The sequence below is a fragment of the Chiloscyllium plagiosum genome, unplaced genomic scaffold (genome assembly GCF_037043375.1).
Source record: "Chiloscyllium plagiosum isolate Xiang-an unplaced genomic scaffold, Cpla_swu_hap1 HiC_scaffold_23, whole genome shotgun sequence".
Taxonomy (NCBI): Eukaryota; Metazoa; Chordata; class Chondrichthyes; order Orectolobiformes; family Hemiscylliidae; genus Chiloscyllium; species Chiloscyllium plagiosum.
This window is the reverse complement of record NW_028270161.1, coordinates 40,515,189-40,531,612: the sequence shown is the minus strand read 5'-3', so window position 1 is coordinate 40,531,612 and position 16,424 is coordinate 40,515,189. Positions and strand designations below refer to the sequence as shown.

The 16,424-nt window shown below is 38.8% G+C and overlaps 1 protein-coding gene across 2 annotated transcripts in view; it reads right to left on the bottom strand.

The window, feature by feature from the left end:
* Positions 1-3,765: 3,765 nt before the first annotated feature.
* The window catches only part of ikbip (IKBKB interacting protein), a 29,350-nt gene continuing 16,691 nt past the window's right edge, over positions 3,766-16,424 (bottom strand). For both annotated transcript variants that reach the window (XM_043713655.2, XM_043713657.2), the window contains exon 3: positions 3,766-5,603. In XM_043713655.2, coding sequence (XP_043569590.2) covers positions 4,845-5,603 — 759 coding nt within the window. In that variant the 3' untranslated portion in view covers positions 3,766-4,844. The remainder of the gene's footprint in view (positions 5,604-16,424) is intronic.

Genomic DNA, 16,424 nt, shown 5'->3' with positions numbered 1-16,424 from the left:
GAAGGGGAGCCATCCCTGTTTATTATTTTTTTACTGCCCTTACACTCCTGCTCTTTTTTTTCCATTTTTTTAAACCCCACACTACCGCCTAACTGTGGTAGTGCTTATTTTTTCCCCAGCACCCATGGTGTGCGTGTGCAGGTGTGAGACACAGTTAGAGACACAAAGTGCCCAAATCTTTATTCAATTTCCACCACCAGGAAGATCGGAAAACATCCGAGTGGCCAGTGACAAGCACTGCCCTTCACATCAAAGGGCAATGCTGCGTGATCAAAACAGTGACGGGGAGGGTAGGGACTAAATAAAAATAGAGTTGGAGGGGGAAATAATGCACTCCACTCCCTGCAGCGCCCACCTCTCCCTGAACAACTCCAGGGTGTTGGCGGACACCGCGTGCTCCTTCTCCAGAGACACCTGGACTCTAACATAACCGCGGAACAGGGGTACACTCCTATTTTTTTTGATGTTTTTTATTTTTTTTAGTGCTGTTTATCTTATTTCTATTTGCGTGATCAAAACAGTGACGGGGAGGGTAGGGACTAAATAAAAATAGAGTTGGAGGGGGAAATGATGCACTCCACTCCCTGCGGCGCCCACCTCTCCCTGAACAACTCCAGGGTGTTGGAGGACACCGCGTGCTCCTTCTCCAAGGACACCCGGGCCCTAACGTAATCGTGGAACAGGGGTACACTCCTGTTTTTATTTTTTAAAATTTTTTTCCTCTTTGTCTAAATCAAAATGGAGTTGGAGGGAGAAATGATGCACTCCACTCTCCTGGTTATATATATATATATATATATTTTACCTTTTTCTTTTTTTTTCCCCACACTACCACCGAAGTGCGGTAGTGCTTATTTTTACACTCCTGTTTTTATTTTTTTTTTATATTAACCCCCACACTACCACCTAAGTGCGGTAGTGCTTATTTTATCCCCAGAACCCATGGTGTGTGTGTGCAGGTGTGAGACACAGTGAAAGACAAAGTGTACGAATCTTTATTCAATTTCCACCACCAGGAAGATAGGAAAACACCCGGGTGGCCAGTGACAAGCACTGCCCTTCACATCAAGGGACAGTGCTGTGTGATCAAAACAGTGAAGGGGAGGGTAGGGACTAAATCAAAATAGAATTGGAGGGAGAAATGATGCACTCCACTCCCTGCGGCGCCCACCTCTCCCTGAACAACTCCAGGGTGTTGGTCGACACCGCGTGCTCCTTCCCCAAGGACACCCGGGCTCTAACGTAACCGCGGAAGAGGGGCAGGCAGTCGGCCCTAACGACGCCCTCCACGGCCCGCTGCCTGGACCTGTTACACTCCTGTTTTTAATCTGTCAGCCGGAACTCCCTGATTGGACCAGATTAACAGCCGCAATGGGAACTCCACCTGGCTGACCTCATTACAATCACTATAGGTAGGTCTTATTTCATTCTGCACCTAATCTTTCAGAGTGAAAACCGACCTTTTTTCTAATTAATTGATGTGATGTTAGTGTTACTGGCTGGGCTAGCATTTATTGCCTTTCTATGTTTACCCCTCAGAAGGTTGGGTTAGTTGCTTTCTTTAACTACTGTAGTCTATCTGCTGTAGATAAACCCACAATGCCATTAGGGAGGGAATTCCAAAGTTTTGACACGGTAAAGGAATTGCAATATATTTCCAAGTCCATAAGAAATAGGAACAGGAGTAGGCTGTGGAGCCTGGTCCACCATTCAATGGATCATGGCTGATCTGACATTCCTCATATGCCCTTTCCTGCATTTTCCCCTTAACCCATGACTCCCCCGCCGTTCAAGTATCTAAATTAGCCTTAAATATACACTCTGTCTCCATGGCAAAATTCCAAAGACTCTCAACTCTCCGAAGAAGAAATTCTTCCTCTCAGTCTTAAATTGGCCTCCAGAATCTCCCATGAGGAGAAACACCCTCTCAGCATTTACTCTGTCAAGTCCTTTATGAATCTTTCATGTCTCAATAAGATCATTTCTCATTCTTTTAAATTCCAGTGTAGAGTCCCAATCTGTTTAGCCTTTGCTCACAAGACAAGCACCCATCCTAGGGATCATCCTAGTTAACCATCGCCAATAAAATTATATCTTTCAATAATTAAGGGAACCAAAACTGTTCACATATTCTAGATGTGGTCTCACCATCACCTTTATTGTTGCAGTAAGACCACTCTTGTATTCCAACTCCTTTGAAATAAGGGCCAAAATTCCATTACCATTCCTGGTTAGGTGCTGCACCTGTGTGCTAGATTTCTATGTCTTCTGCACAAGTATCCCCAAGTCCCTTGGTGTTGCAGTTTTCTACAGTTTTTCTTTTAACTAATAGCTGTTCTCCTTTCTCAAGTGAATAACTTCACATTTTCCCACATTATACCCCATTTGCTAACTTTCTTAACCCACCGATATCTCTCTGTAAACTGTTTGTATCCCTCTTGCTAACTGTCTTTTCACCTACTCAGGATGGTGAATGGCTTGGGGGAACTGTCAGGTGGTGGTGTTGCCTTGTATCTGTTGCCCTTATCCTTTTAGATGGTTGTGGTCATGGATTTGGAAGATGTTAAATAAGGAGCAGTGGTGAATTTCTGCATTGCATCTTACAGATGGTAACTGCTGATACTGAGCACCGGTGTTAGAGGGAGTGAACGTGATACAAATCAAGCAGGCTGATTTGTTCTGGATGACATCAAGCTTGTTGAGTTTTGTTGCAGCTGCACTCATCCAGGCTAGTGGGGAGTATTCCATCACACTCCTGACTTGTGCCTTGTAGACAGTGCACAGACTTTGAGTGAGAAGATAAGTTACTCACATCAGACATGTTAGTCACTGCATTCATGAGTGTTGAGAGTTTGGTCAATGGTAACCCCAGGCTGTTCACAGTAGGGTATTCAGTGACTGTAATGTCACTGAATGTTAAAGAGGATATGGTTAGATTCTCTCTTCTTGGCGACTGGTATTGCTTGCTCAAATCTGGATATTATCCAGATCCTGCTACATTCGGGAATTAACTGCTTCAGTATCTGAGTTGTGAATGGTCCTGAAAATTGTACATCATCTGCAATATCTATGCTTCTAACATTATGATTGAGGGAAGGGCACTGATGATGCAGCTGAAAATGGTTGGCCCTGATAGACTGGAACTTCTGTGGTGCAGTGGTAGCGACCATACCTCTGAGGAAGAAGACCCAGGTTCAAGAACTCCTGCAGAGCTGAGATACCTGGAGCTGAGCTGAGATGATTGACTACCAAAAAGTAAGACTAGTATGGCTCCAACCAGCCTTAGAGTGGCCATTTTTACAAAGAGGTCAGGTGTGGAGGAGAGCAACCATCTCAACACAGTGGGAGAAGACTAATGTGTCATTGCTTCCATGATTGTGAAGTCAGCCACCATGTTTCCAGTGGTGACCGATTGCACTAACTCCAGCTAGGAAAAGGATAGCCACTTAGAATAGAAATGAGGAGAAATTTCTTCACCCAGGCAGTAAATGGTGAATCTTTAGAATATGCCACATCAGAGGGCTGAGAATGTTCAGTCCACAAATATACTCAAAGATGAGATTGCTAGATCTTAGATACAAAGGGAGTTACTGGACCTGGGAATACAGTGGCAAAGTAGCTAGTGTAGAATATTAACCATTGTCTTATTGAATGGGCAGCAAGCTTGAGCACAATCCTCTCCTCCTCTCTATTTCTCACGTACTTTATCACATGCCAATGCCATCTGAAAGAATTTCACGTACAATGAATTATATTACAGTTCAGTGACGGGATAATTGTAAGTAATTTTAATAATGCAGGTCAATTTAAGGTAATTTAACATGCAATACTAGAATAAATATATGGTTTGGATGCTAAAGATAGCAAGTTAATACACTATGAGTATCTAATGAATGACAACAGTTCATACATATCAAATGTATCATTGCAAATGGTGGCAGGGTAATAATTTGTACAAAGTCTTAAAATTTAATACTACAGGACAACACATTCCACTGTGGAGAAATAGAACATCATTTTATCAACAGACCTTCACGTGAGTTCCCACTCTCAATCATATTATTTTGAAAGATATTCGACTATATCAGGCACCCTACCACAAAAACAAACTGAAGACTATATCAGTCTCGACCATGCTTCAGGACTGCCAGTCCCAATGGTCAACCAACTTGAATGATGAATGATGTTAAACATTTCCAGTAAGACAGAGAAAATACCTCAAAAAGAGCAAATTTCATTATCAGCAAAAACATAGGCAAAGAAGTTATATCATTGAGTAGAAGTAGACACTAAACGTGACAGACATTTCTCTCAGCAATTTTTGTGCAGAGGTCAACATATGTCTGTTTGACAACAAAAAATAAATAAATTTCAGATGAATATGTTCAATATTGTGCTAGAATCTTATGGTTCAGCTTCAGGATTAGGACTTACCATTATGTTATAATTCACAAATACTTTTTAAACTTACTTTTCATTGTATCTGGTGAAATTCTATAAGCATATCATTACAGACTCAATGATACTGCAGTGTAAATAATAGAATCTGAGTGTGTAAAACATTTTATTTTAAAAAGCACAACTTATTCTGAAAATATATTGCATTCCAAACCTCTGCTGCAGTCTGAGGAAAAGTCACTTGCTTGTCTTTTCCATTTCTTAAAATTTTTCATGAGAAGGGAATAAATATTATAACATCATGCCTATTGTAATGCAACACGACCCAATATCCTTAGTAATATGAAAACAAAGAACTCTGGCATGAATGCAAATCAGGTTGACAGCTTTAGATAATTACACTTAAAATCTCCAAACTCTTATCTTGCTGGAGGAAAAATCTATGATCACTGACCCAGAGTAGTGACCTGACTTAGACAATCCTTTGCACTCTGACTGTCATTTGCAATTGCAGTGCAATTAGCTAGTTCTTTTCTTAAATTGGCAAGCTCCTCATTTCTTTTCAGTAGATCAGAAGAAATTTGACCAATCCTTCCAAACAGATCATTTATTTGTGGTTCCAAGAGAGAGAAACTCTTTCTGACATTGTAAACCTTAGGTTTAAGGTCATTGGCAAACATAACTGCTTTAACAAGTTTAGCTCGACTATCTTCCAAACTCAAAAGTCTGTCTGAAAGATTAATATCTTCAACCTTCAATTCAGTCAATTTCTTCTGTAGTAATTCAATTCTGTCTGTATTTCCAGATACCATATTCTTAAGTTGGGTGACTCTTTCAACACTTGTCGCAATTAAGTTCCCGATGTTGTGAACAGCAGTTTTTTCGACATTACTCACCTTGTTTTCCAGTTCACGCAAAGAATCTTTCAGCAAACTAATATCTGAATCCAGACCAGATATCCGTCGAATGTCAGTTCTGACACCAGAAAGTTTTGTGGTGACATCGCTAGATATTTGAACTGTATTCTTGTCTATCCTGTCAATGGTATCAGAAAGAGAAACTAATTTTTCATCCAATTTATTTCGTTTTTCTGTGATGCTGGATGACCATATCTTCATTTTCATGATTTCTGTTTGCAGGTATTCTACTTGCTTCAGCAGTGAATGATCTTTGAGTTTGCTCATAATTTCTTGTGCACTTTCACACTATGTAGAGAGAAACAAACTATGTCAATGATACCATAAGTATAAAATTACAAATTCATTTGCATGTTTGTTCTTTCATTATATAGATTAGTAATAATTGTATTGTATCTTTTCATCTTTATCAATAACATGTCAAAATGTGTGCATATGCAATAGATTAACTTGAAATGTACTGTTATTATTTCAGCAAGTACAGCATCAGTTTTGTACCCAAGTTCCCACAAACAGCAATGAAATAAATGACCATTAATATTCTTGTTCTGTGTTGGCTGATGAAGAAATATTAGTGCTCTTCCTCAAACGCTGCTATGAAATATTCAAGAAACATCTTAATCAAAAGTACATTGTATGCAGACACATTATCTCATCTGAAGCACAATGCAGGGGCTCTGCTGTACTAGAGCTGACATTATGCCTTCAGTTAATGCAATTCCTACTTTTAAAGAGGGGGTTGTCATCTAGTCAGGTCAAGACCAATTGAAATTAAGGAACAGATGATAGTTATATGTTAGTTAAGGGATTACTAAGTGACCACTTGACTGGGTATAAGAGGAATACATAACTTGTGATGAGAATGGAAATAAAATCCTGATGCGAAAACTATATGCATCTAGATTGACCGGCAAGTATTTTATTAAGTTTTCGGAGGTATTTAGAGAGAAGACAATGGTAGTGTAGTAGATGTAATTTATCTGGACTTTCAAAACACTTTTGGTAAGGTGCTTCATAATATATTAATGACTAAGATCAGAGAATGTAGATTCAAAGGACAAGTGATGAAATGGATTGCTTGTTCCTCTCAGGTTAGAAAACAATGTGGGAGTTAAAGGCGGTTATTCAGAGTGGCTGCAATTGGAAATAGTGATCCAGAAGGGAGAATGCTGGGGGCACCGTTTTTCATAATTTACATCCACAATGTAGAGTTGGGAATCAAAAGTAGCATTACTGAATATGTGGCTAACACCAAATTAGGGAGAAAAGTCAATACTGATGAGGTCTTTAACAAATTACAATGAGATATTAATGAACTTGCAGAATGGACAAATAATTGGCAAAAGAAGCTCAACATAGATAAGCCAGAGATAGTATATTTTGGTAGGAGGGATCAGGCAGTAAAAGTTCTTACTTGGAAGATGCAAGTCTAGATGGAGTACAGAAAAAAATGGATCGCTGAGTACAAATACAATAATAAAGGCGATGAAATAAATCAAACCAAACACACAACTATTTCTTGAGGTATAGAATTGAAGAGTAAGGAGGTTATGCAAAACCTATATCAAGGGTTGGTTAGATCACACTTGTACTTCTCGTCACCATGTTATAAAAAGTACTTCAAAGCACTGGAGAAGGTTCAGAGAAAAGTAACATTGATAATGCCAGAAATACATACGTATGCGTGACAGGAAAGAATTGACTACTTTTTTTTCTTGAAAAACAAAAGGCTGAATAATTATCTAACAGTTATTGAAATGATGAAAACTGTTTACAGAATGGATAAAGGGAATGCTTCCTCTCATAAGTAAAAGCATAACTGGAGGCTATAAAAATAATATAAATAATTGCTAAGAAATCTAGTAGCAATTCAGAATAAATTTATTTAATTAAAACAATGATAAGAATGTGGAAATTGCTAATACAGGAAGTGGTTAAAATAAATAGTTTTGCAACAGTTAAGGTAAATCAAGCTTATGAGGGAGGTGATTATAAGGATGGATTTAGATGGGGAAGATGAGAGAAGTCTTGTGCATTACATAGATAGCAATGTCGCCAGATCAAATTAAGTAGCCTGTATCTGCCATCCGTATCAGGTCCTGCCAATATCTGACTCCAGACCCAAAGCAATATGGTTCTTTACTGGGATGGTAAATAAATGCTGGCCTAACATGGACAAATTTTTAAAACATTACACAATCCTCTGAAAACTCTGGACTCAAATTCTTCAGATGAGACTGCTAACTGAGCCAAGTTAACACGCATATAAATTACATAGTTTGCTGCTGTCAAATAATTAGTTACCAAAACATGTTTTATTCTGCAGCTGCCTTTGTGGATTCTACTTACGTGATGTGCCATCATTCATATGGAATTACCAAATCAAATAATTTCTGTCTGTTACTTAACATCGCAGTATGAAGTAACTCAATACTGTCCATAAGGTCAGGTATGTCTAAAATTCTAAATAATCAAACGTTATCCTCAACTATAGGTTAGGTAAATTTATGTCACAATGGAGCCTGTTTTAGGTCACAATGTCCTTAGGTTACAGAATGTCAATAAACCCCACATTACAAGTCACTTTGGTCTGTCTCAATAGCTGTGAATTCTTGGCTTGCTTATGAAGGTGTTAATCCAGGCTGTAATTTACATGCATAACTATTTTTGTGAATGTGAAAACAAATTACTGGATAAACTCAACTGGTCTCTGACAGTGTCTGTGGAGAGAAAAAAGCAGAGTTAATGCTTTGAATCTAACATGATTATTTGCAACCAACAGAGACCACTTCCCTTAGCTCCTCTTAGTATTTTCAATTTTGTTACATTTCTGCTGTACCTGCATCAGACAGCAGTTGAAAACGTTGCAGCTGTACAGGCCACTGTTGGAATATTGCGTGCAATTCTGGTCTCCTTCCTATTGGAAAGATGTTGTGAAACTTGAAAGTGTTCAGAAAAGATTTACAAGGATGTTGCCAGGGTTGGAGGATATGAGCTATGGGGAGAGGCTGAACAGGCTGGGGCTGTTTTCCCAGGAGTGTTGGAGGCTGAGGGATGACCTTATAAAGGTTTACAAAATTATGAGGGACATAGATAGGATAAATAGACAAAGTCTTTTCCCTGGGGTAGGGGAGTCCAGAACTAGAGTGCATAGGTTTAGGGTGAGAGGGAAAAATATGAAAGAGACCTAAGGGGCAACTTTTTCACGCAGAGGGTGGTACATGAATGGAATGAGCTGCCAGAGGATGTGGTGGAGGCTGGTACAATTGCAACATTTAAGAGGCATTTGGATGGGTATATGAATAGGAAGGGTTTGGAGGGATATGGGCCGGGTGCTGGCAGGTGGGACTAGATTGGGTTGGGATATCTGGTCGGCATGGACGGGTTGGACCGAAGGGTCTGTTTCCATGCTGCACATCTCTATGACTCTATAAGAAAACTCAGACCTTCAAGCCAATATTAGCATTAACTGGCACATTCATGGCCCATCTGTGACTTTCATCCACATACCGACTATTGTCCTGTATCTTTCACTTACTTTGTTATTTTTGGTAACCTATCTCAGATTTAAAGTTAAAAATTGATCTGCCATCAATTGCCAGTTGTATAAGAGTTCCAAACTTCTATCTTCTATGTGTAGTATTTTAAAATTTCACTTCTGAAAGGTTTGAAAATGTTTGGCTACTATCCCTAATCCTTAAATATATAAACAACAGAATAGGGTATTAACTGTTACACTTAATGCCTTGAAAATGCTGATCACGCCTTAATCTTCAAACTTCCAGGAAATACAATCATAGTTTGCATGATGTCCCCACATGACTTAACCCTTAGAATCCTGGTATCATTTTCATAAATCTACATACCATGTCTGTCACAGCCAACACATCCTTGCTAAGAACTAATCATTGTACCACAGGTTTAGTTCAACAATAGCTTTATACAGCTATAGCATAACCTCTACACCATCATGTTCATAGCTTTTTAGCTATAAAGGCCAAATTTACCTGCTTTACTGATTATTTTCTATACCTATTCACAACACTTTAATGATCTCTGTACAGGGGTCACAAGTCTACTAGTATCTCCAGCATTTCCAGCTTTACACCTCTTGGAAGTTACTTTGATGTATTCTTCTTAGGTCCAAAGCCATATGACCTCATATTTGCCTGCGCTGTAATCCATTTGTCCCAGTTTTAAACACATTATGAAATTATGAATAACTCTTGGTGCTTTTAGGATATTACTCAAATGATTCACATTGCTGTCTATCATTGTGCCAATGGTAAAACTGATGATGTGGCTTTCTATCTGATCAAAGTTATTAATAAATACTGGCAATAGTTGAGGTCCCAACATTAAAGAAGAGTGATTGTCACATCCTGCCATGTACAGTACCTGTCCTTTATTCTAATTGTCTCCTACTACTTAACCAAGCTCCTAACCAGCTCAACAACTTTTCCTGAAGTCCACATTCAATCCCCGTTCCTAAATTCTATTCTCTAGTAAGTTTCTGTCAAAAGATTAGGCTCACAGGTTTAGTGCTCCCTAGGTTTTGTCTCCCTCGCTTGAACACCAGGTGCAATTCTAACATATAAACCTTTAGCTAAAAACCTTTAGCCATGACAGTTAAGGCATCTTTAATGTTCTCACAATTTCTTTGGCCTTCTGAGAATGAAAACCACCTGGGCTGAATGGACTAATTCTGATCCTATATCTTATGGTCTTGGGGATTTTTTTAACTCCATATATGCCACTGTTTTCCTCATTTCTATCAATTTGCTTACAAAGGCATATTGGGAGTAGGTAGGAAAGTAGATATGAAACCCAAGAACAACTGTCATCGTAGGGAATGATAGATAGGCTTGACAGAACACATGAACATACTTTCCATTATCACTCCTTTCTCTTGTCTGTTCCATTGGGGCATGAAAAAAAAGGTCAGACTAAATTGCTAGGGCAAGGGCTTCGCATACGTGACTTGAGTGTAAAAGATTATCATTCTAGAATGGGAAAGGATATTGGAGAGTAGCAATGATAATTAAGGTGAAAGGGAGAAATGATACAACATAAAGAATTCTGACTCCTGAATATGGGGGTGAGTGGGAGGATGGGAGATGCCTCTGACACTTTGAAAGCTGCACAAGCAAATGATCTGGCATATTTAGCAATGATTATTGCAATAATATCCACATTATCCTGTAAACGTCCAGCATGAATGAGAAATATATCTGTAATTATTGACACCAACTACAATAACTCACCAGTTAGAAATGTGGGTACACCAGCATCTTAGATTAGGACAAGGCTATCTTAGTGTGTTTTCAATGCGCATACCATAAGCCAATAGTTGAAGCTTGAATCACTTTGTTAGGTTTCTAAATTTGTGTTTGGGCTCCCAAGACTGTAAAGAGGACAGGAGGATTTGACAGGCAGATAACCCAACCATAGAATTTGTATTAATTGTAGTGTGAAACACAGAGAAGGGACACCCATCCATTGATATGTATCATTCTTTAATCATATTTGCCTGGCAATGATAAAAGGGCTTTAAGACTAAGTTCATTGTAAAGAACTGAGCTAATTGGTTTCAGGACTTTCCATTTACCTAAACATTTTTAAGGGAAAGAATACTAAATAAAGCAAATGTAATTAAATCTCTGGTAAAATTCCTTTGTTGAAAGAAAGATTCAAATAAGGTCTAAAGTTACCTCAAACAGACAGTAACCATGAAAAAGCTGGATTTAAGTGTTATCTTTACAATTATAACTGCATTTTCTAATGAGACAAAGGAAAATACTAAAGAAGCTGGAACTAATGATCCAAGAACATGAATTCAAATCCCATCATGGTGGTAACAGTTAAAGGGACCATGAAGCAGCTAATTCTACTGGTTCTCCAATGCTTTTTTAAGGAAGGCAACCATCCTTATCCTGTCAGAGCTACATGAGACTCCAGTTGCACACTATTATGGCTACCTCTTAATTGTCCTTTGAAGTGGCCAAGTAAGCCAGCTAGGGTAACTGAAATGGGACACAACTATAAACTTTCCCGGGCCTGAGAACAAATGAATGAAAATAAAGCATGCATTGCAAAAATAATTCTGTGTTAAGTTTGAAAGAACCCAATCTATTTGCAAATATACATTATTTCTTTTATATTTTGTGAAAGCTATAGACTCATATGGTTGTTAGAGTATTAGCAACAGCATCTTCCCTAAATTATGTACAAAAACAGGAAATGCTGAAACAAAAATCAGGTGAGCAGCACTTGTGAAGAGAGCAACTGGATTCATATATTGTGTGCAACTATGTTCAAACAAGAAGTTTAAAACCCCTGAACTGCACTTAAAACAGGAACAGACGAAAGGGAACAAGCAAGAAAACACAAAACGAGAATGCAAATGGGATTACAAAAACAGGAAACCTACCAGCTACATTCCCAAGTTTAATGCCACTATATTCAGTTTTAATGTCCCTATGTCAAATGTGGATATAGCTCAGAGACCGATGGGTGGGGGAAGCCAGCAGGGAGATGGAAATGTTTGGGGTTGAATCGAATGGCAGCCCATTCTTTGCCACCATTTCCTGACTGCAGCAGCCAGATTGAGATGTTGGTTGGATGATAGACATGCAGGCCTCTGATAACTGTCTACAACCAGTGAATGAAGGACAAGGAGGCACACGTGATTGGGTGAATGGAGAAGCAGGTCATTGGGTGAATGAAGCACAGGTAATCAGGAGAATGGGATATAGGTGATTGGTAGTAGGAAGAAGTCTGGAGTCCAGAAATAGAACTGAAGGCTAGAATCAAGAAGGGTCAGGAGAAATCACATGCTGTACAGAACATGAGAAGCCAGAATCGAGGTGATTCATCTTCTAGTCTTGGTAATTCAGGTCTGATTGGTCCTTAAATGACTCTGCAGTAGTCTACATACATTTTAACAATAACCCTTTATTTATAGATTCAACATGTAGAGTTGTGGATTTACACAATTTCCTCCAAATAAATGCTCTCTTAGTCATGTAATCTTATCATCATATTACAGTCTCTTGGGTTAACAGCATGAACCTATTACTTCACCTCTCTGACTCCATCTGTCCATGTCTCTGTTTATTTATACACCCCACTCCCTCCATAAAATCTCAAACATCACAGGGTCAGTTTCTCAGGTGGATTAACAACCATCACTTAATATTGTTTGAATTTGTTTCTAAGGTCGATGGTCTCTTACACTCTTCCTTCTCTAACCTGGATTGTGCATTCCTTGAATATTTATAGAGCTTCCAGTCGGTCAACTGTCATCATCAGGATCAGAGTAGAATGTCTATTTGGTTTATTTTCAATATTACAAAAGGTATTTGAATTCTCCGTACATTTTGTGATACTTCTACCAAATATTATCATTGTGTTCTGCTCTCTCAAGGAAGGAACTGTTGTTAGTGTGAATCCATACTCCTTTCCCAGCTGAGGAATTAACAAATCTCTTATTTGATGATGATTCAAGTTCCTCATTTGTTTTTCTCTTCACAATTTCTCACTCTATCATGGTCTTCTTCATAACATGAGGCTTGAAGTTGAAAGAACTTGTGTTCGCACTCTTCTCCCCATCAACAATTCCTCTGGAGATAATTCATTTTGTCATGGTGATGATCATTAACTCAACAGCTAAATGAATACTATTTTTTCAATTTTTTTTTAATAGTTCTAACTCCTCTTTCTGTGACACAATTTGCTTGTGGTAATGAGGTGAATTCATCCTTTGAAAGAACTCAAATTTCTTGACAGATTCTCTCCATTTCTCTCATGGCAATCCATGGTCAGGTATAATCACGTCAGAAATATCAAATGAATTTGGTTTAATGATTTTGTCACTATCTGCTGTGATACTGTGGAGACAGTTTATCTCAATTCACCTGGAGTCAATAATATGGAAGCCTCTTTCAACTCACATAAGCTCATTCCTAACCTTTCCCAAGCTCCTGGTAGAATCGTGATGATTTTGCCCAACACTGATATTCCTTGCAATGATATAATCTGTGAGGAATATTCTTTCTGATAATTAGAGGTATTAACAATCTTTAATTAAATACTAACAAATCATCTGTATTTATTCAATATTTCATTGCTTAAAGTATTGTCAAACAAGTATGAGTTTAATCAGAATATATCCTGGCCATCCATCCTGATGGTATTTTCTAATCTGAGGATGTTCTTTGTCTCTGTTTTGAGTTTCTCTAACTTCTTTCAACATTTTCTTTGATGTGTTAATCAGTTTCCTGTTACTGATGATAGAGATATTGCCATCTCCATTATCAACTCCAAACCTGGTCTTTCAGCCTCTTAAATGGTACCTGGATAAAGTAGCAGCTGTTTGCTTGGTCCTTCTCTTGGCATATTCTGTGACTGAGTCATATCGCATCAAACACAATTTGAAGCGCCAAATGCCAGAGTGCAGCTTTGTAATTGCATTAATGTGAAAAGGAACTATAGGCATATAATCTGTATCAATCTTGAATCTTAGCTGTATGACACAGTGAGAGAAATTCTCATGCACATATTGCGATAGGGCTTTCTTTTTCAAAATTGTGCTGCACTTTTTCTTGATTTCCATTACGACCTTGAAGCATAATACACTGATTTACATTTCCATTTTTCTGAACTTGTCACAGCTCTGCATCTGAAACTGTGGATGACGCAGCTGCAGCTATGAATGTTGCTAAGTGGATTATAATGTCATAGAGATATACAGCACAGAAACAGCCCCTTCTGTCCAACTTGTCCATGCCAACCAGATTTCTTAAAACAAGGAGACCAGAATTGTGTGCAGTATTCCAAAAGTGACCTAACCAATGTTTTGTCAGGTGCAACATACCATCTCAACTCCTCCACTCAATGCATTGACCAATATTATCTTGGCTAACCTGTCTACCTGTGACTCCATCTTCAAGGCACTACAAACCTGCATTCTCTGTCTTTTTGCTGTCAACATTCCCCAGGATCCTCCCATTAAGCGTGTAAGTCCAGCCCTGATTTGCCCTACCAAAATGCAATACCTCACATTTATCTGAATTACACTCTGCCACTCCTTGGCCCATCTGATCAAGATCCCATTGTACTCTGAGGTAAACTTCTTCACTATTCACTTCACCACCAATTTTGGTGTCAGCTGCAAACTTATTAACCATTGCTCCTATTTTTACATCCAAATCATTTATGTAACTGACAAAAAAGCACTGGACCCAACACTAATCCTTGAGGCAAACCACTGGTCACAGTCCTCCAGTCTGAAAAACAACTCTCCACCATCACTCTCTGTCACCTACGTCCAAGCCAATTTTGTATCCAAATGGCTAGCTCTCCCTGAATTACGTGATTTAACCTTGCTAACCTGTCTACCATGCAGAACCTTGTCAAATGTGTTGCTGAAGTCCAAATACACAACACACTCCTTTCTGTTTTCAATCTTTTTCATCACTTCTTCAAAAAACTCAATCAAATTGGTGAGACATGATTTCCCACATACAAAGCCATATTGACTATCTCTAATTAGCTATTGTCTTCCCAAATACACGTACATCCTGTCCCTCAGAATCCCCTCCAACAACTTACCCACCACTGACGTCAGGCTCACTGGTCTGTAGTCCCTTGCCTTTTCTTTTCACCTCTCTTAAAAAATGACACCATGTTAGCCAACCTCCAGTCTTCCATCACCTCACCCGTGGCTATCGGTGATACAAATATCTCAGCAAGCGGCCCAGTAATCATTTCCCTAGCTTCCCATAAAGTTCTGGGATGCTGTCCCAGGGATTTGTCTACCTTTAAGCATTTTAAGACATCCAGCACCACCTCCTCTGTAATATAAACATTTTTCAAGACTTCTTTGATGAACATTCCAGCACCACTGTTGGTTTAGATTCAACAGCTCTCTAAATGGTTCACTGATTGCTAATAGATTGGATAAAAATTTCACTTTTTGATGAACTATCTCTAGAAATCTTTTTAGCTCTGTTATGTTCTCGGGTTACAGAAATTCTTTGACCACCTTCAATATTCCTGTAGCTTGCTCCGTAAATTTTAAGAACTTGATAATAGGATTCGCAAATTCACTTCGTGTTAAGCTTCCTCATGTTTTCAGCTATCCTAACTCGATGATCATGTTCTTCCTTTGTTGAATCATGTATTAGAATATCATTAGTTGAGTTCCGAGAAGGACAAGGAGGCCAAAGTGTTAACAGCAAGTGTCTTATTATGAAGATGTTTAGTCTTCAAGCAGCGAGGTTAGTCTAAGTTGTTTCCTGCCCAAAATGGCCAATGTCGTGTGAGTGGACTCTCAAGGTGATAGTTCACCATACTTAACACGAATACATGTCATCCATATGGGACATTATTTCATCCTGTCCTTGAAGTATCTGGCATAGTTGATGGTCCACTTACTAAATGTAGATTGAAGAGCAGATTTTTATGAATAAAGTAACATGCATTTAAGGCTTTAAAAGATTCTCATCCAACCCTTGTTTAGTGCTTTCTGTTCAATATTTCCTCCAGTCATCACAGAGGTGCACTTCTTATGGGTCTTCTACCATCAGGAATGGTTCAGAGAGTGGTAGAGATGGGTCGAAGGTCCCATTGATTCCTGGCCCTGAAGCTCTGCTGCAGCTCATACTTTGATCCTGCTCTCTCAGTCATGTTGGCTACTCACTGGAAGTGGAAGAATTTTCCCTGTAGTCTAACTATTTCTGTATCTTGCTACCTTCATAACATATCTTCAGTAATGGCTATTTTTGGTTTTTACTTTGTTACATATAGTGTCCATGTGCTTCTACCTTGTTGCCACTAGATGGTTGAGGTGATAGGGGTCTGAGTGCCTCTTACATAACACTACAAAAGTCTGTGGACATCTTATCAACATTGCTTTACTCAAAGACTAACAATATAAAATTATACTTGCTCACAATGTCTCATCCATGAGATCTCTTCCCAGGTCTTTTCGTCACCTAACCATATATCATTACAATGTGATCTCTTATGCATGCTATTATCCCATTACTTCTCAGGGGCATACAGGAGCATCTTTGGTGAGCAGGTAGGGATGATGGAGACAAGATC